At 36.5% G+C, this 20705-nt stretch overlaps 1 protein-coding gene across 6 annotated transcripts; it reads left to right on the forward strand.

Annotated features, from left to right (window-relative positions):
- The first annotated feature begins 5480 nt into the window (after positions 1 to 5480).
- On the forward strand, positions 5481 to 13052 carry LOC109242381 (pentatricopeptide repeat-containing protein At3g22150, chloroplastic). Of its 6 annotated transcripts, none has more exons than XM_019409248.1 (5): positions 5481 to 8190; positions 9691 to 10440; positions 10521 to 10613; positions 10793 to 11608; positions 12965 to 13052. In XM_019409248.1, exon 1 carries the CDS (start codon positions 5570 to 5572, stop codon positions 8087 to 8089), a length of 2520 nt encoding a protein of 839 aa, XP_019264793.1. In that variant the 5' UTR covers positions 5481 to 5569; the 3' UTR covers positions 8090 to 8190; positions 9691 to 10440; positions 10521 to 10613; positions 10793 to 11608; positions 12965 to 13052. The 6 variants fall into 6 exon arrangements, with proteins under 6 accessions (XP_019264793.1, XP_019264790.1, XP_019264791.1 ...); XM_019409245.1 differs by lacking the exon at positions 12965 to 13052 and having other exon boundaries at positions 10793 to 11324; positions 11413 to 11874; XM_019409246.1 differs by lacking the exon at positions 12965 to 13052 and having other exon boundaries at positions 9691 to 9862; positions 9952 to 10440; positions 10793 to 11874.
- The last annotated feature ends 7653 nt before the right edge of the window (positions 13053 to 20705 follow it).

Below are 20705 nucleotides of genomic sequence, written 5' to 3' on the forward strand. Positions count from 1 at the left end.
AAACTGAATGCTATCGTTGCGGTGGAAAAAGGCATTGGGCAAATATTTGTCGTGTACCAAGACATTTGGTTGAGCTTTATCAAGCATCTCCAAAGAATAAAGGCCCGGAAGCCAATTTTGTCTCTGACAATGATTTTGACATCACCCACTTGGATGTGGCAGACTTCTTTGAGCGCCCTGATGGAAAAATAGATCACTTGATCGGTGATGGATCCGTGGTTAAAGAAGATTGAGTAGTTTAATTTTTATTTTTACAAATTCGTAGTAGCTAATAAACATCATGTAATCACAGTTCTTTACATGAGTAGTAGTCATTAATATCAATTAGTATTACTTATTTTATAAAATAGTGTTAGTTCGTTTTGATTAAATATAGTTTTATGAGTGTCAGTTTGCTTTAAAATAATGTTTCGGCTTGCTTAGTCTTCTCAAAACAGAGTATCCAAATTGATCAGTTTGCTTAATATCGGTTTTAAAATAATATGTGTTAAATCACGTTACATGTAAAATTTACATTATTCATACTTCATTACATAATCTGTTATGATTCCTTTGTTACTTTATCATTACGTGTTTGTACTTCCGCAAACATACAGTTATTGTTTGCAAATGTCTATATTTTATACCTTACTGACTTTTAGTTCTCTTATTGGTTACTATGAAAGAAAGAACAAAACCAAGATTATGCCTTACTGACTTTTAGTTCTCTTGTAAGTTTTGAAGAGAAATTGAAATGTTTAGAATTGAGAATTATTAACGGGACGGGAAAAGTGACACCAGTGAAGTATGACACACCCACGAAAATACACGTCTTCTTTTGAAAATTATTAAATTTTGTAATTTTCAGCCACAATCTATTAACGGGAATTGTTTGTATCATAAACAAAGTTTGCTCGAAATTGCATTATAAGTCATTATTGAGTTATTGACTTCACTTTGTCTCTTTTCCTTTATCTCTAAAAATACTAACTTTTATTTGTATATTTCTTTTGTATGTNCATGCTCGTTAAACGTTAATAATAACACGTTATCAGAGTATGCATTACTCTCTCCAAGAATGCAAAACTAGTAAACTACACAAATTTTAAGCTTTGATGTTATGGAACATTTTGTGTTTATGGTAACTCAGCAATATAACAATCCTCTGCACCAAGTTATTCCATATAAAGATTGTTTTGATATATTTTCATTTATAACAGTATTAGATCTTTAAAATCTTTGTAAATTGTCTATTGCTTATCATTTATATAAAGTTTCTGGACAGTCTTACGATTCCATATACTCAATACCTCGCTGGAAGTTCGATTTAAAACTACATTGATTGTTTACATAGAATGATTATTGACGATTTTAACAACATTATTTATTTCGATTACATAAATTGTTGTCAGTCGCAACAGTGTTAATTGATCCCGTCGCTCATAATCTTATATTTATTCATATATATTTTTTTTGTATGTCAACCCATGGGAAGCAAATATGGATATTCCACAAAGCAAACTTGGATCAAAGTTCAATTGTAAAAATATTTGTTTAGTTGATTCATGTACGACACATATAATATTCAAAGAGAAGAAATATTTCTCTCATTTAAGTATGTGTAAGGCAGATGTTACTACAATTTCTGGTAGTAGTAAATTAATTGAAGGCTCTGGAAGAGCTACTATAACTCTGCCTAAGGGAACAATACTTATCATAGAGAATGCAATGTTCTCCTCCAAGTCCAAGAGGAACTTGTTGAGTTTTAAAGATATCCGCAGAAATGGATATCATATTGAGACAATAGATGAGAATAATCTTGAATATCTCATCATTACCAAAAATATCTCTGGCCAGAAAAGGGCTATTGAGAAGTTCCCATCTTTGTCTTGTGGCCTGTATTGGACAAGAATTAGTGCAATTGAGGCACATTCTATTGTAAACCAAAAGGTTACCGATTCCAATACTTTTGTACTTTGGCATGATCGATTGGGACACCCAGGATCAATTATGATGAGACGAATTATAGAAAACTCAAATGGGCATCCATTAAAGAATTTAAAGATTCTTTTAAATGATGAATTTTCTTGCACTTCTTGTTATCAAGGCAAGTTAATTATTAGACCATCACCAACAAAGGTTGGAATTGAGTCCCCTGCGGTTTTGGAACGTATACAAGGGGACATTTGTGGACCTATTCACCCACCTAGTGGGTCGTTTAGATATTTTATGGTCTTAATAGACGCATCTTCTAGATGGTCCCATGCGTGCCTATTGTCATCTTGCAACCTCGCGTTTGCAAAATTAATGGCACAAATAATTCGATTACGGGCATAATTTCCCGATAATCCAATTAAGTCTATTAGACTTGATAATGCTGCTGAGTTTTCATCTCAAGCATTTAATGATTATTGCTTATCAATTGGGATAAAAGTGGAACATCCTGTAGCTCATGTTTACACTCAAAATGGTCTTGCAGAGTCTTTAATTAAACGTCTGCAATTGATAGCAAGACCGTTACTCATGAAAACGAGGCTGCCCACTTCTGTTTGGGGTCACGCCATTTTGCATTCAGCAAAGCTAGTTCGTCTCAGACCGACAAATTATCATAAATATTCCCCGTTGCAATTAATTTTGGGTCATGAACCTTATATATCCCATTTAAGAATTTTTGAATGCGCAGTATATGTGCCTGTAGCACCACCATATCGCACCAAAATGGGTCTGCAAAGAAGGTTAGGAATATATGTTGGGTTTGAATCGCCCTCCATTATTCGCTACCTCGAAACATTGACGGGGGATTTGTTTACTGCACGATTTGGAGACTGTCGATTCGATGAGACACTTTTTCCAAAATTGGGGGGAGAAGTTGGTGAAACCAAACGGGAAATTTTATGGAAAAGTCCATCATTATCTCATCTTGATCCACGTGCCTCTGCTTGTGAAAAAGAGGTGCAAAAGATTATCCATTTGCAGAGAATAGCAAATCAAATGCCAGATGCATTTACGGATATGAAAAGGATAACAAAATCACATATCCCTGCGGAGAATGTTCCAATCCGTATTGATGTCCCTATTGGACAATCTTCTAGTGTCATAGCTAATGAGTCAAAAGCACGCCTTAAACGTGGCAGACCATTAGGTTCCAAAGATCGAAATCCTAGAAAAAGGAAAACAAATGATCAAAATGACACTACGAAAGAATCTCATGAAGAAATCCACGATTTAATAAATTCTAAAATTCATAAAGAATCCACTGAGCCCGAGACTCAAGAAAATAAGGAACTATCAATAAATCCAATCGATATTGAGACAAATTTGAATCGAGTGGATATAATAGTGGATTATGTCTTTGCATATAATGTTGCATCTAGCATTATGCAAGAAAGTGAGGATCTTGAACCTCAATCTGTTGGAGAATGTCGACAAAGACTTGATTGGCTAAAATGGCAAGAAGCAATCCAATTAGAGTTGAAGTCGCTGGCAAAATGTGAAGTTTTTGGGCCTGTAGTCCAAACACCTAATGGTGTTAAGCCTGTTGGCTATAAATGGGTCTTTGTACGCAAGAGAAATGAGAAAAACGAGGTACAAAGATATAAGGCACGCCTTGTTGCACAAGGATTTTCACAAAGGCCTGGTGTCGATTATGAAGAGACATATTTACCCGTTATGGATGCTATAACGTTCCGTTATCCCATTAGTTTTGCTGTCCATGAAAAGCTTGACATGCATTTAATGGATGTGGTTACCGCCTACCTTTATGGCTCACTTGATAATGAGATATACATGAAAATTCCCGATGGATTTAAAATGCCAAACGCACATAATTCAAAGTCTCGGGAAATGTTTTCAATCAAATTGCAAAGATCTTTGATGGCTAAAGCAATCAGGACGAATGTGGTATAATCGTCTTAGTGAGTATTTATTAAGGAAGGCTATATAAATGATGCCATTTGCCCATGTTTTTATAAAGAAAACAACATCGGAATTTGTTGTACTTGCCGTATATGTTGATGACATAAACCTTATTGGAACTCCTATAGAACTCCAAAAGGCAATTGATTATTTAAAGAAGGAATTCGAGATGAAAGATCTCGGAAAGACAAAATTATGTCTTGGTTTGAAAATTGAACATTTGGCAAACGGAATTTTTGTTCATCAATCTACCTACATAGAAAAGGTACTGAAACGGTTTTACATGGATGGAGCACATCCATTAAGTACTCCGATGGTTGTTCGATCACTTGATGTGAATAAGGATCCATTCCAACCTCAAGAAGAGAATGAAGAGCTACTTGGTCCTGAAGTACCATATCTTAGTGCAATTGGTGCACTAATGTATCTTGCTAATACAACAAGGCCCGACATAACTTTTTCAGTTAATGTCTTGGCAAGATATAGCTCTGCTCCCACAAGGAGACATTGGAATGGAATCAAACACATATTGCGGTACCTAAAAGGGACTACCGATATGGGCTTATTTTATGGCAACAATTGCAGTCCCGATCTTGTTGGTTATGCTGATGCTGGGTATTTATCCGATCCACACAAGGCTCGGTCTCAAACAGGTTATGTGTTTACCTGTGGAGGCACTACCATATCTTGGCGATCGACTAAGCAATCAATTGTGGCTACTTCATCTAATCATGCTGAGATAATTGCTATTCATGAAGCAAGTCGAGAGTGTGTGTGGTTGAGGTCTATAATACATCTTATTCGAGACAAATGTGGTTTGAAATGTGACAAACTACCCACAATTTTGTATGAAGATAATGCAGCATGCATAGCTCAATTGAAAAGAGGATTCATAAAAGGGGATAGGACAAAGCACATTTCACCAAAGTTATTTTCACACATGATCTTCAAAAGAATGGTGATATCAATGTGCAACAGATTCGTTCAAGTGATAATATGGCTGATTTGTTCACAAAATCTCTACCAACGTCAACCTTCAAGAAGCTAGTGTACAAGATCTGGATGCAAATGCTCAAGGATGTGAATTGATGCTCTCATCAGGGGGAGTTAATGCGCGTTGCACTCTTTTTCCCTTACAAGGTTTTGTCCCACTGGATTTTCCTTGCAAGATTTTTAACGAGGCAACCAATAGGCGCATTTCTAAACATGTGTACTCTTTTTCCTTTTCTAGAATTTTTTTTCCATTGGGTTTTCTTTTAGTTAAGGTTTTAACGAGGCATATTATCTGTTGAATAGACATTCAGGGGGAGTCTTATAAATAGAATCCTATTTATGGTGAATGTCCATATTTAGAGAGATTCTAGGATTTATTACTTGGTGGCTAAGTCACCATCTCCCTATAAATAGAGGGTTCTATTCCATTGTAATTCATCCCAAAAAATTCAATAAGAATTTCCCCTCTCTCTTTCTGTGCAATATTGTTCTTCTTCTTTTATTGTTTCATAACATTTTAATAATTTTTAGTCCAACAAAATATGAATTTACAAACTACTTTAGTAAAATGTAGGTGCGGTTTGATATTTCACATAAAGATAAGTAGCAGTTGAAATTATAACTACCTGTTTATCCTCGAAGAGCTCCTGAGCTTGGGAGTTCTGTTAGTTTTGAGGTCCGAATGCGTTTGACAATGTCCTCCTCAGCTCTTCCTCTTCCTTTCTCGTCCTCAACTTTCTCCCAATCCCCAGCTTCTTTAACCTTAACCCATCACCCAAACTTCTGTTCTCTACTCCACGGCAACACTCTCACCGACGAACAACAATGCACTGTAAAAAACGAGTCCAAACCCAGAACAATTCGTTACCGTTTAGGCGAACTTTGCAGACAAGGCCAACCCCATCTCGCACGCCAACTGTTCGACACAATTCCTCAACCGAGTACTGTCCTATGGAACACAATTATCATTGGTTTTATCTGTAACAACATGTCCCATGAAGCCATTTCATTCTATTCCCGATTGAAACATGTGGGTTCATCGACATGTGATCAGTATACTTATTCTTCTGTTCTCAAAGCTTGCGCTGAGACGAAACAGATTCTTGTAGGTAAAGCCGTGCACTGCCACATTCTTCGCTCGGGTATTCACCCTAGTAGGATTGTGTGTAATTCTTTGTTGAATATGTACTCCACTTGTCTCGGATTCGAAAATGGTTCTCATTGTGATTTAGTTGAAAGAGTGTTTAGAACTATGCGTAAAAGAAATGTTGTTGCTTGGAATACCATATTTTCGTGGTATGTTAAAAGGAAGAGGTTTTCAGAAGCAGTTAGGTGTTTTGTTATGATGATGAGAATAGGCATTAAGCCGACTGTTGTTAGTTTTGTTAATATTTTTCCAGCTGTCTCTGAAATAGGGGATGTTAGAGTCGCTGATGTTCTTTATGGTTCGCTTGTGAAATTGGGTAATCAATACGTAAATGACTTGTTTGTTGTTAGTGCTGCGATTGTTATGTATGCTGATCTTGGTTGCATTGATTTGGCGAGCAGAATATTTGAGAATAGTTTTGAAAGAAATACAGAGATTTGGAACTCTATGATTAGCGGGTACATTCAGAACAATTTTCCTTTTAAAGCACTTGATCTCTTTCTTGGAGCTGTAGAAGCAGAGGATGGTGTTCCTATTGATGATGTGACATTTGTATCCGCTCTTACGGCAACTTCACAGTTGCAGCATTTGGAGTTTGCTCAACAGCTACATGCATGTCTGATAAAGAAATGCATGGATTCACAGGTTATTTTGCTAAATGCTATGGTTGCCACATATTCTAGGTGTAACCGTGTTGGTGATTCCTTTAAAGTTTTTAGTGGAATGGAGGAAAGAGATATAGTGTCGTGGAACACCATGGTGTCTGCTTTGGTACAAAATGGACTTGACGATGAGGCTTTGATGCTAGTATATGAGATGCAAAAGCTGGGGGTTGCAATTGATGCTATAACAATTACTATTCTGCTTTCTGCGGCATCAAATCTCAGGGACAGGAAAATAGGTAAACAGACCCATGCTTATCTTCTGAGGCACAATATTCAATTTGAAGGGATGGAAAGTTATCTGATAGACATGTATGCCAAATCTAGCATGATTAGAGAAGCACAAGCAATATTTCAGTCAAACTGCACAAATTATAAAGATCAGGCCACATGGAATGCTATGATTGCTGGAAACACTCAAAATGGATTAATTGAACAATCCTTTGTGGTCTTCAAGGAGATGCTGGAGCAGAATGTGAAACCGAATGCTGTTACCTTAGCATCACTTCTCCCAGCATGCAGTCAGTCAGGAAGTATAGCAATAGGCAATCAGCTACATTGTTTTGCAATTCGCAATTTGTTTGAGAACAATGTTTATGTTGTCTCGGCTTTGGTAGACATGTATTCAAAATCTGGCAGCATTCATTATGCTGAAAGCATTTTTCTAAAATCCCCTGAGAAGAACTCTGTGACATACACGAATATGATTTTGGGATATGGCCAGCATGGGATGGGTAAAAAAGCTCTTGCGCTGTTCTACTCTTTGCGGGAGAATGGTTTAAAACCAGATGCTGTTACCTTTGTAGCAATCTTGTCTGCTTGCAGCTACACTGGATTGGTTGATGAAGGTCTTCAAATATTTGAGCTGATGGACGAAGAATACGGGATTCAGCCCTCAGCAGAGCACTATGCTTGTGTGGTTGACATGTTAGGAAGAGTTGGACGGTTGGATGAAGCTCATAATTTTGCTAAACAGTTGGGCGAAGAGGGTAATGTCTTGGGAATATGGGGATCACTCCTTGCTGCCTGCAGAGTCCATAGAAATTTTGAATTGGGGAAAATTGTTTCCAGTAAGCTGCTTGAATTAGAGGGGAGTGACAGAATATCTGGTTATCATGTTCTGCTTTCAAATATATATGCAGAGGAAGGAAACTGGCAGTCTGTCGATAACGTAAGAAGAGGAATGCGCAAAATGGGATTGTCAAAGGAGGTTGGATGTAGTTGGATTGGTACTTCTGGCTATCCAAGCTGTTTTGTGTCTAGAGATAGGAAGCATCCTCAGAGCGACATGATATATGATATGTTGGGTCATTTAACCATCAATATGAAGGATGTTGGTTATAAGCCTAACCTTGAACTAATAGAAGAGTGGATGTATGGGCTACAAGAATAAAAAGGTATTTTAGTTCATCCACTATGTACCTCTGTATTGAAGACCTTTGTGGACAGGATACTGTAGTTTATCAGCAACCAGCTTGGCCTTTGAGATTTGAGGTAATGAATTTTTCTTTAGTTCTTTGTTTAGTTTTTTCTTTTGAATAATGGCTTTTACATTACTGTACAAATTGTCAAAACTTGGAAATTCAGTTAGTGAAACATATATATGTTGCTTTATTAAGACAGATCAGTCAAGAAAATCCAGTCACCATTTTGGTAGTAAAGAAGGAGTACGTAATAGCAAAGAAAGGATCCAATCCAAGATTACAACTTCTTTCAAGCTATCAATTTGACTGAAGCACATTTAAATTAGGTGCCCGGTTACTTTCTTTTGCATAACCTATGCTTGTTTTGCAGTTGTGCTTTAGAATATTGTTAAGATGGATAGTTTTTGATATAGAATGCTCTGAGTAGTTGATTAAAGGATCAAAAAGAGTTGTAATGTTGGAATCTGATCATCTTTGCAAGTTCATGGGCGTTATTACTACGGATCCAAATGGCTGTGATAACCGCTCGCTAATGTTGGTCCAGATAACGATACTTAGTGAATATCAATGGAGTTGGCATAAATGGAGCTTTTCATTTGTGAAGCTGCAATAAACTCTATAGATAAGATAAATCTCTGAAAATATCTTTATTTGACGGTTGACTTAAGACACTGGCAAACAAAAGATTTCTATATTAGGTCCAGTTCTAGAATTAGTAAGGGGTTTTGTTGGCCAAATATGCTTATAGACTATCTCAATCAATGAGGTTATGAGTCCATATTATTTTTATTTGCCTTATTAGGTTCTTCAACATGGTTGCCTACGAGCTGCTTGTGGCAACTTAAAGTTAATTATTCTTCTTCAGTTGCCAGAAGTGACAAAGGGCATCATCTCTTGAAGTTTTCTCCTTCCACAAAAGATAAATTATGTGGAGATCAGTTGTACAGCAATGTGATTCACTAAAGCAAATGCATGAGTTTGTTCTGCATATGTTGATCTTACCTGCTCATTTACAAGTTGAGGAAGGTCTTACTAACTTCATTTTTGCTGCATGTCTGATTAGATATTGTTAATCAGACTAGCTAAATAGGACACAATGGAAGTAAAAGATCCATATAGGTGATATCTACTAGTTGGGAATAGGTTTTGGACTTGCTAGAGATCTTCTACTATTATTGTTATTATTAATACTGTTTTATACACACACACACACACACACACACACACACACACACACACACACACATATATATATATATATATATATATATATATATATATATATATATGTATATATGTATATATATATATATATATGTATATATGTATATATGTATGTATAACTTATTTTTCGCTTTTATTTTATTTGGTATAATGATGACATGAGTTGAGCTTAAATGGAGAAGTGAGGATTCATATAGCCGACCCCAACTTGTTTGGTACTGAGGCATAGTTGTTGTTGTCTGATCATTTCTTTTTTAAATCTAGGGTGCTCTTGAGAGTTTTCTGGAAGATAATACAGATGCTCAACTTGCAGATTGATCAACTGTTCCTTTGATGTGCTTTTCAGGTTAATTGTTGAGACATTTGAAGATGAGTTCTAATGGCATGCTGTGCTTAAGCTTCACATTATAAGATGATTGGAAGCGCTTTCAGGGTACCATGTTGAGTCTTATCCTGCGCATAAGAAGATTGTTGATCCATCTTGCTACTGCGCATCTGACGCTAATCTGGTGACGTAGGTATGTTGGTTTATGGATGGTATGTTTGATGTTTCCAACTATAGGGACACTGGCGGCTCATCAAGAGGAAAATTTTCATTTCTTACTAGATTTTCAGAAGAATGAAATGACGGGATCGTCCTGGTGAGGAATCTCACTAGGCAATTAATGACTGAAGAAGAGCCGATCAAATTGGTGGTTATAATTTTAAGCAGTAAATTTGTTGTAAGGCCATTTGCTGGCATATTCAGTTATTTTCTGATGAATAAGCTTAGAAGAAGAAATTTACAGAAAAATAATTCTTTGTACAATATGCACAACAATTTGAAATATTGTCAAAACCTAGAGGCAATGTCTTCTCTTGAGCTGACACCAGGCGCAAACAAGGGATTGTCAGCTGATGATAGAAGTTGTTCCCATAAAGGGCAGCTGTCAATGATATATTTGCTCTGTAACTTGCTGACGGTGGAGTAGCCATGATATTACTAGGACTGAGAAGGTGTCATACAAACCTTGTCCTCAATATTCTTTTATGTCAACTATTGAGTTGTTGCCAGCATGAGTCCTACAATTGGACCTTTCACCTCCTATTTGCTATGGTACCAATAAGGTTCATTCATATTTTTCAAGTCCATGAATTTATTCTTTTGCTGATCAAGGGATAACATATTTTATTTAGGTTGCAAGAGAACATAACATGTGGATTTGGAAGATGACATGTAGCGGAGTGTTCCTCAATCTATGACAACGTGAACGCGAAGGCCTTCGTCAGGTTAGTCTTTTCATGCTGGTAATATACTTTTCATAGTTTAATGTCTTACTCATGTTTCGTCTCTTCTTTTTTTCGTTAGTCTTTGATGAGATCGATGATACTGTAAGCTTATGTGAGCTTGTATCTATCTGCTTACTGCTGGGCAATACAGTAATAGTTTTTACTTTCAAGTCTTTCAGGTTCCTTTTGTATCTCGGGTTTGGTACTTGAATCGCAGCTCAGTGAGGATGATCCTATGGCTGTGGCAGAGGGGTCACTAGCACTGGTCAAGAGCAAGATTTCGATGCTGTTTGGAGGGGAGAGCCGGTTCACGAATTTTTTGGTGGAAGCAGATCTCCTGATGGACTTTCTGCGGAGGAATAAAAGGATATCTGTTGGCATACATTCATCTTGGTTCTTTTGAATGCTCTAGTACCACCTGATCGGTCTAATTGTCACCTTTGATCTTCACCCTTGCATTGTCTTGTTGTGCAATGCAACAACCTTTACTAACAAGAAACCACCAGATATCCCAGAAGTTCACCTTCCAGAGGAGCCAAAGCCTGCCTTGAGATCCCTTCTGCTCTGCGGATTGAATTAACCATGCTCTTACAGTGTTGCATGAAATTGCATCTGGGAGAGATCTGAAGAAGTTCCTCGCCGTCATTGCTGATCTATGGGTCTTCTCAGTTGTGAGCAATTGCTGCAACTTCTTGACACTGTTTTACATATGTCAGTGCAATTTTTCTGTGATCTTATGTTCCTTTTGTATTTGCTATATCTTCTTAACTGATACACTTTTTCATGGTCTTCCTCCTAGTGAACCCGCATATGTAGTCATTCATACAGTTCCTTTTTTCACAAGTATGACGATAAAGTGGATCCATTCGCTGAGAAAGCAGTGCAGGAAATCAAGAGAATATATGCTGTCTTTGATGCCAAGGTTTTGAGCAAAACTCCCAAAGGACCATTACAAGATAAAAAGAGGGCATAGATGTGTTGAGCGGGAGATTTAGGTAGGTGTGTTTTACGCATGAACCTGTGTTATTTTTAATAAGAGGACTGTGAATTCATGAACGCCTATCCTAGTAGTGCTAATTCTGACTCACTGTAATGGTAGTAGTGTTAGCAGTATCAATTCATACCTGTTGGATGTTTGAAAGGTTTAGTATGGCAGTAATTAGTCCAGTGTTTGAGACTTGAGATCAGGGAATTAGAATTCTGAAATCTGTACATTTTCTTTAGTTCGAAGATGCTTAATCACTGCAGTTTTGTTGCTGAATCCCATAAATGCTTGTAGTGATTCACTAGCTTAAACATGATTTAAATAGGAAATTTGACTTCAAAATTAGTAGTTGTTTGATTTAATGAATCTGAATTGTTCATTTGTTACAAAATTTGTTAAGCCTGGTTTTGAAATAAGTTCAGCATTTGAAACCCAACTGAGGCCCAGCTGTGGTTGGGCCCGTCTTTGAACTAATGGAATGCAACAAACCAGCTGCCAAGCGAACGAAAATGGGCCAGTTCTTAAGGGCCCAAAATATTGAGCGGTTTTCAGCTAAGGCCCAACGTGAGGCAGCTTCCTATAAAAGCTGGCTGAAGTTTCCTCAGGCCTGGGCCAAATTTTCAAGGCCCAAAATGCTGGAGGCTGGAATTCCTTTAAGATCATTAGGATTAATTTTGTAACATAAATTCGGGTTTTCAAGTTAGGTAGCGGGCTCAAACTAAGAGGTTTTTCCTTTTGTTTGAATCCGGACTTGAACTTGAGACCCGGATTTTATAATTAACTAAGGCTCTTTAGAGACAAAATTAAATAGAATGAAAGTTGTCTTACTTGTCTGTTTTTGCAACTTTGTTGCCTTTTCAAGGGTCAACTTTGGGTTAGAATGAAAGTTGTCTAGATTAGTCTATAGGCCTTGTATCATTGCATTTGTTAGCTGAAGTTTCTCAACATATTAAGATAACAGAAGACTCTATCTGCTTATGCTTGCCTGGGATACCAGAATGGTAAGATACCTTTCTGGGTAAATTTTGTTGGTCCACCTGCTAGGGCTCTTGGTTTTAACTCTGCATATATCAGTATAATGCAGAGCAGTAATGCCCTCATAAACTCCGCAGCTTTCTTCTGCTTCACGGTCCCTGTTGACCGTTATTTATTTGCAGCCCAAGCTTCATTTTTGCCGTTTCATTGGGTGGAACTTCTCAGTCTACTCATTTCTATTTTTCTTTTTTCTTTTCCTTCTTTCTAAGCTTTTGTTTATTCTGAAAGTGATGTGCAGTGTTTACTGATATAAGTAGCTTGTTTGACAAAAAAGTTCATCAGGACAATGCTATGCCATTTTGCTTGCTTATGGTTCTCCTCCATTACATAGGTTGTTGCGACAAACAACTCGAAGTGATAGATTCATCTACAAACAACTTGGAGTAGAGGGGCACCGGTGGCAATTCCTGGTGCTGAATATTAGGATTAGAGATTAATTAGTGTCTAACCATTTTACATAATTCATGGTTAAGTATTACTTTTTCCCATTATTTAACACCTCTAACTAACCAAATGCTGCATTAGCTATGCGATTATCTTTTTCTTATATGATCAATGTGGATGATGATAGCTGTGTAGCAGGATGAATTCAATAATAAAGAACACTGAAGAAATAATGGACAAAAGTAATGAGAAATGCAATAATAAAGAACACTGAAGAAATAATGGACACAATGTATAAAAGGGTGATTGAGAGCCTTTAAGTGAGAAGAAAGTTTGATTTCCAGAAGTTGGATGCTGCTGAAGATGGTCTTGATTCCCTTTTATAGTGGTCAGAAGTAGTTGGAGAAGAGGGTGGATACCAAATATATTGAGGCCGTGGTGCGTCATTGTTTTTGAGGTTTGATTTAGCCTAGCTAGATGATGCGTAAGCCATTACTACTGATGAGTCGAGCTACGTTTGCAAGTTGGCTGAGTTGGAATTATTTATGGGTTAACTCGTGCTAGCTAGTTAGACTTGCTCAGTCGGAATCTAGCGCACAAAAGATGATGGAAGGAATTTGGCCACTACAATCATCTAAATGTTGCATTAGTTAGTTATACTTATACAAGATGCTCTCTCCGGCATGAGCGAACCCTTAGGAACTGGTTAAGAATGGGCGGCACTATTCTTATTCTCTCTAATCAAACACTATGTTACTTTATATTGAATCTAAACAAGGATTATTTTTCCTAATTTCTCCCACCAGACCGACAAGCTGCACTATGTAAGAATATTGCTTGCAATGCTTGTGTTTTATTCCCCGCGTTTCACCTTCAATATCTAATATGACTTCATGCGAAAATTAAAAGCGTATTTGATATTTTATTGTCCATTAAAAGTGGTGGATTACATGTAAACATTTTTTTCCTTACATAAGAAGGTAGAGAAAAAGTTGATAGAGAAGATTACAAGTGTCGCACTTCAATTGTTATACATATTATATGCTTATATATTTCTTTATGAAAAATGAAGATAATTTTTAGATATTCAACTTGAAATAGATGGAGTAGTTTGAAAGTAGATTGTAGCAAAAGGAGGAATTTTTTTTCTTGCAAAACGTTATAAATAACATAAAATCCTAAATATTGCTAACACTACTAATCTTGAGTTTCAATCACAAATTTGTTTCTCAATGTACTCGTAGCAACGACAAAAATATTGGCCACCAATAGCTACATAATCGAATTGAAAAGTATCAGTCGCCTTTTACAAGTTTAAACTAAGAACGTGATAGATTAGCATCCTCTAATAGTAACAAACTTCCATTAAAGTACACAATCATCATTTTATCAGAAAGGTGCCAAAATATTAATTATTTAGAACAAGAAAATCTCATACTTTATGTTACATGAACTCGTTTACAAGTAGGTATGAGATGCATTGTGTGTACTCTTTGGTAAGAGTAAGCACAATTTTTCGCTAATTTTTAAAGAATTAACGCGACCAATACAAGTGACAAATTATGTATACAAAGTATCAAATTGCTGCTTTAAATGAACATTTTCTTGGTCTACAAGATAAATTACATATGCGGCAACAATCCATAGTGCTATCCAATTATTCCTTCATTCCAATTTATGTGATATAGTTACATTAACACATAATTTAAGAACAGAAATAATTTTAAAAAATATATATATGGTCTTAAACGTGTCGTAGCATATGTTCGGTTATGGAACTTTTAACACGTGTGACCTTAAACATGATATTTTTATATTTGTGTGGTTGTAAAAAAAAATTCATAAGATAAAATGAGAAGTCTAAAATTAATTGTTTCTAAATATAAAAATATACTATTATTTTTTTAAAAGAAGAATAATCAAATAAAAAGTTAATTGATTGTTTCAATTTTTCTTTTTAGTATAACTATTTCGTATACGAAAAAGGGCCAAATACCCCCCTGGACTTTACGATAAGGTCTATATATAACCCTGGTTAAAAGTTTAGCCCATCACCAACCTTGCCGTTACACTATTGGCCTAGATACCCCATTTGTTTTAAATGGTTGCCACAGTGGATAAGTTATCCACTCAAAATATTACACGTGAAAATTAATATACACACAAACATTTTATTTTAATGCCCATCCCTACCCATTAACCCTACCCGTTACCCGACCTGTAAGTTTGTACCCGTCTCTTAATTAACCCTACCCTTTTCTTCTCAATCTCAACAAGGAACTCACAGAGCTGGTGCTAATTCCGGTGCAAATCTGGACAACCAAGTAAGGGTTAGTGTTCCCATCATCTTTCACCATTCAATTCCCAAAATATGAGCCAGGGATTTTCGAGTTCATCATATGATTCGAGGAGGAAATGCTGTTTTGGAGTTGCTGCTAGCCAATTCACTGATTGGACTCCAAATAATGCTGGCAGATGATTTAACAAGTGTTCAATGCCTAAGGTAAATTTTATAAGAATCGTTTGTATATTTTTGTTTAGGTAAATAATGCCGGCAGACAAAAATTATCGATAATTTTATTGTAATTGTTGCGCAGGGACAGAAATGTAAGTTTTGGGAATGGGTAGATGATGAACTTACTCTTAGAGTTACAACACTGATCAGTAACTTAAAGAATGAAAATGAAGCTCTTAGACGAGAAAGGAATCTTCTGGTGATGAAGGTTGTCGAGATTGAAAGCGTCTTAGCAGGGGATGTTGCAAAAATTGAAGATTTCAAGGAATTAGATAATGTTAAAGGAGAAGATGATGTTTCTAAGGAAAAAATTGATGGAGGTTTAGTGTTTGTGAAGGAAAGTAGTCCGAAAAAATGGAATATCATTGGTATGGTATGGTGTTGCTTCGTTGAGTTTATGTGTGCTTGGATGATGAAATAGCTAACTTAAGCTCAACCAAAGTTTAGGTGTATTTGACATATTTAAGTGATTATGTAGCCGATGTTCAAACAAGATTTATGTATAATTGACATGGTTAAGGTTTAATTTATGTTTTATGTTTTGGAATGAAATTTATGTTTTGGAATGAAGTTTAAGTGATTATGTAACCTATGTTCAAACATGTATAACTTATTTTCAAACATGTATAAGTTTAACCGGCTTCTCTTTTTCCTTCGGTTCTGGTAGACTATCCCTCCTTTTGATATAGGGATATTTGATTGCCTTCACTTCTATTCCCACTTCCCTTGTAGTCACTATATATACCTTGTTCTGGTGTGTGTATTCAACTGTTCATGTGTTGGTAAGGAGTAAATTTTGAAATGTTTTCTGCAAGCTGCATTTTACATTGTAAAAGGCCCTTTGACTTTCATAAGGACTAAACTTTTGAAAGGAATTTCTAAAAGGTGAAATGTAAAATGTAAAAAGCTCTTTGATTTTCAAATGAAAACATCTAACCATTTACAGACAAGAAGATTGGTTACCACTGTTCAACCAGATCCAACAAGCAGCAGAATACAACATGGAACATTAACACTGAAACTTCTTGTCTGTAAATAACACTGAAACATTAACAAGCAGTAGAATACCACTGGTAATAACATGGAACATTACACTGAAATTGAACAACTGTTTTGCAGAATTCAACAAGCAGCAGAATACAAAACAGGGCACATAGGCCTCAACAAGCAGCAGAAACTTAACCAACCCCATAACAGCCTTAGCAAAAACTTAACAGCAGAAACTTAACAGCTGTTTTGCAGAATACACAACTAACTAAACTTAACCAATACCATGCTTAACCATCAGAAACTTAACCAACCCCAAAAAATGGTTAACTGTTGTTTGTTAACTAACTAAACATAATTGTTTAATAACCAATCACAACAAAAAACATAACAATTGTCTTCAAAGAAGATCTTCATCATCAAGTGCAACTCGTTTGCCTTTGCCCTTTGTTGCCATCATCTTGATATTTCTCTTTCTTGCCTCAAGTTGGACTTGGCTTGATGAGATTGCAGCTTTTCCCTTCCATGTCAGCTTAGTTGGAGAATAAGGATGATTGGTAGGTGTTGAAGCCCCAGTGTGATCTCCAACAAACTTAATTTTCCTTACACCAGTAGTAGGTCCTCTTAGGTAACCCCTCTCAATCCTTGATTGTGTTTCTGAAACAATCATTGGCCTAAGTGGAGGATCTTCTTCATTGTCAACTTCCGGACCATATGGTGTAAGCTCTTGGGTGGCAGCAAATGGTCCAACATCAGCATTGCAGCTTGCAGCTTGGGTGGCAGCAAATGGTCCAACATCTTCATTGTCACTCTCCATTGCAGCATCTTCTTGAGCTGCAGCAGCCTTAGGCTATTAACAAGTAAAAAAAAATCAAGTCAATTTAAGTAGTATTGTTAATCAATCAAACAATATGAAAAAATATTACCTTGTAACAACCCCTTGCATTGTGGTTTGGCTCACCACAATTACTACATGTCATTTGTGTCCCCTTCCTTGATTGACTCCACTGCCCTATCATTTTTCTTGCCTCATCTGGTTTCCTATTTCTTTTCACTTTGGGTCTGCCAACTTGCTTCACAGTATCAGGAGGTAACATAGCTTATGAAGGTTCAACTTTCCAGAATTGCCGACCCCTAACAGGCTGAAGCTTTTCCTTATATGTTAGCAAGTATGCTTCTTTACTATACCACTAATGGATTCACCATCAGGCTCTACTCTCTTATGCATCATTGCCTTTATTGCATGAGGGCAAGGAATGCCAGATAAATTCCATAACCTACATGTACACCTTCTCTGTTGTAGATTGATAGTGTGTCTATCAATTCCTTCAGGCACTTCATATCCCCAATCTCCATTGAACATGACTTTACAGTCATGTGATATTCCCCTCCAATCACTATACAACTTCAAGCAAGCTGGACTATATTCTGCATTCCAACTTCTCACCTTAGCCTCATTGTCTCCTAACAACACCATCACTTTCACTCTTATGTCCTCCAACATTTTGATAATTGGTTTTCATCTAGCCTTAAGAATCCATGCATTAAATGACTCAGTGAAGTTGTTATCAACCATCATATTCTTATTTCACCATCATAACAACTTTCTCATTTCACCACTTAGTTTTTTGCACCAATTGATCTCAATATGACTCACACAGTACCTGTGGTTAGCCTCAGGAAGTACTGTGCTAACAGCATCCAACAAGCCCTGTGAAATGAATCAAAAACAGAAAATGAAAGAAATATTAGACTATTAGTGCAAACCATCATATACTTTAAAATATATAATGAAAGAAAATCAGAACTAATTACCTTTTGCATATCTGATATGAATGTGATTCCTGCACCAGTTTTAAGCTCCAAAGACAACTTCAACAGCTCCATGAACCAACTCCAAGTCCTGCTTGTTTCCTTGTCCACCACAGCCCATGCTAGTGGGTAGAAATGATTCATGGAATCTTGTCCTAATGCAACCAATAGCTAACCCTTGGTTCTACCCTTTAAGAATGTACCATCTACTCCAATTAATGGTCTCAAACCATTTTTCCAGCCTTGCTTCAAAGCATTAAAGCATAAGTACATTCTCAAAAAATTTCTCTTACCTTCTGCTAGTGCATCTTTGGAGATATTTATGACTACATCACTTCCCGGATTAGACAATCTAAGTTCTTGGCAGTATGCCTCAAGTTCGTTGTAGTCATCTATAAAACTACTCTCTAGTTTCTGAAGAACCAAATTCATAGCCCTTTTCAATTTGGATCTACTCACATTCAACTTCAAATCATGTTCAAGCTCACCTCTCATATCTTTAATCATGTATTTAGGGTTATTTTGGACCTTACTCTTAAAATACTGAGCTAATGTGGCATAATCAGCTCTAGGATTCTTAAAGGCATCATCACATGTGTGTATATCCTTCCAAGTTTTAATCGTGAACCCACCAGTTTTCCCATCTTCAGAAATTAGACACCTAAAGGGACACCCTTCATGACAACCATACCTGGTTCTTACTTTTTCACATTTAATCAATTTCAAAGCTTTTTTTTTAGCTAAAGCATAGAAATTTACAGCCTTCCTGCCTTCATTCATGTCCTTAAATGACATACCTAGCTTCAACTCCTTATAGTTTTCCAACCTATCATCTACAACCCTCCTCCTTTCATTGCTAATACCCTCCATTTCATCAGAATCATACTCCCCACCATCTGAAGGTTCATATTCACCACCAGAACCAAGACTATGTTCACAATCTGTACCAACCTCAACATCTACATGATATGTTTCTGTATGGTCTATGATATGTGGAACAGAAACAGTGGACTCACTCTCATCAACATCAAAGAAATTTAAGACCTTGAATTTGTTACATAATAAGCTAAGAAGCGCCCTAATACTCTCATCACCTTCTACCAAATAGTACTTACCCGAAGGCCCAACCACTAACAATTGTTTAACTTTGACAAACCCTAATCTAGAGGTAAACTCATCACATATATCCTTATAACTCAATAAGTCAGGATCAAATGATGTCCATAAGTGCACAAGTTCCTCACAGTATACTAGGTCAGGTGAAAATACCCATTTACCCCCATAGTTGAACACAATATCAACCTCTGAAACCATCATTCGAAAGCTAGAAAAAAAAGGAAACAATAAAAACAACGGTAAAGGGACCACATCAGAAAATATAGGTATAAAGATAAAGCATGGAATAAAAAAACTTAAAAGCAAATCTGATTTCGGGACAGCCGACCCACCAAATCCCAACAAAAAATATGAGAATAAACAAAAATCCAGCAATAAGCAAACATATACGGATACAGATAAAGCATGGAATAAAAAAACACTAAAAGACAAATATGATTTCGGGACAACCAAAGACCCACCAAATCCCCAACAAAAACACGAGAATAAACAAAATTCAGCAATAAACATACATATATAATGCTTTTAAACAGACAAACATTAACTCGACTAAATCACATGTTAAAACGATTTTAATCCTAAAACCTAGACCCAACAGTAAAATGTAACAAAAAAGAAGCTAAAGAAACTTACCTTGACAAGAAGATCTTCTTTAATATGGGGGTATGGAGTTTTAGCAGCACCCACCTTCGATTGGATTCCTTCGCATTAGCAGAAAGATGGTGGAATTTTGGGCGGAGTCGATGATAATGGGGTATGGACTTTGGTAATTGTTTTTACCCAAGCGGACGAAATGAGTAGGGTTAATTAAGAGACGGGTACAAACTTACGGGTAGGGTTAATGGGTAGGGATGGGCATTAAAATAAAATGTTTGTGTGTATATTAATTTCCACGTGTAATATTTTGAGTGGATAACTTATCCACTGTGGCAACCGTTTAAAACAAAGGGGGTATCTAGGCCAATAGTGTAACGGCAAGGTTGGGGATGGACCAAACTTTAACGAGAGTTATATATAGACCTTATCGTAAAGTCCAGGGAGGTATTTGGCCCTTTTCCGTTTGGTATATATCCCGAACCTACTTATGGATTAGTTTTGATTCGTTCGAGGTAAGTATGACTTATTTTATTTGTTTATTGAAGTTGCTTTGTCGCTCAATCTTTTGCAATAATTACTTAAAGTCCTAGTGTCCTACCTATTAAAATTGCCTTCAACTACTTATAATGCATTCTATTCTATTCTACACTCCGATAATATA

This window comes from Nicotiana attenuata, unplaced genomic scaffold, assembly GCF_001879085.1.
Source record: "Nicotiana attenuata strain UT unplaced genomic scaffold, NIATTr2, whole genome shotgun sequence".
Taxonomy (NCBI): domain Eukaryota; kingdom Viridiplantae; phylum Streptophyta; class Magnoliopsida; order Solanales; family Solanaceae; genus Nicotiana; species Nicotiana attenuata.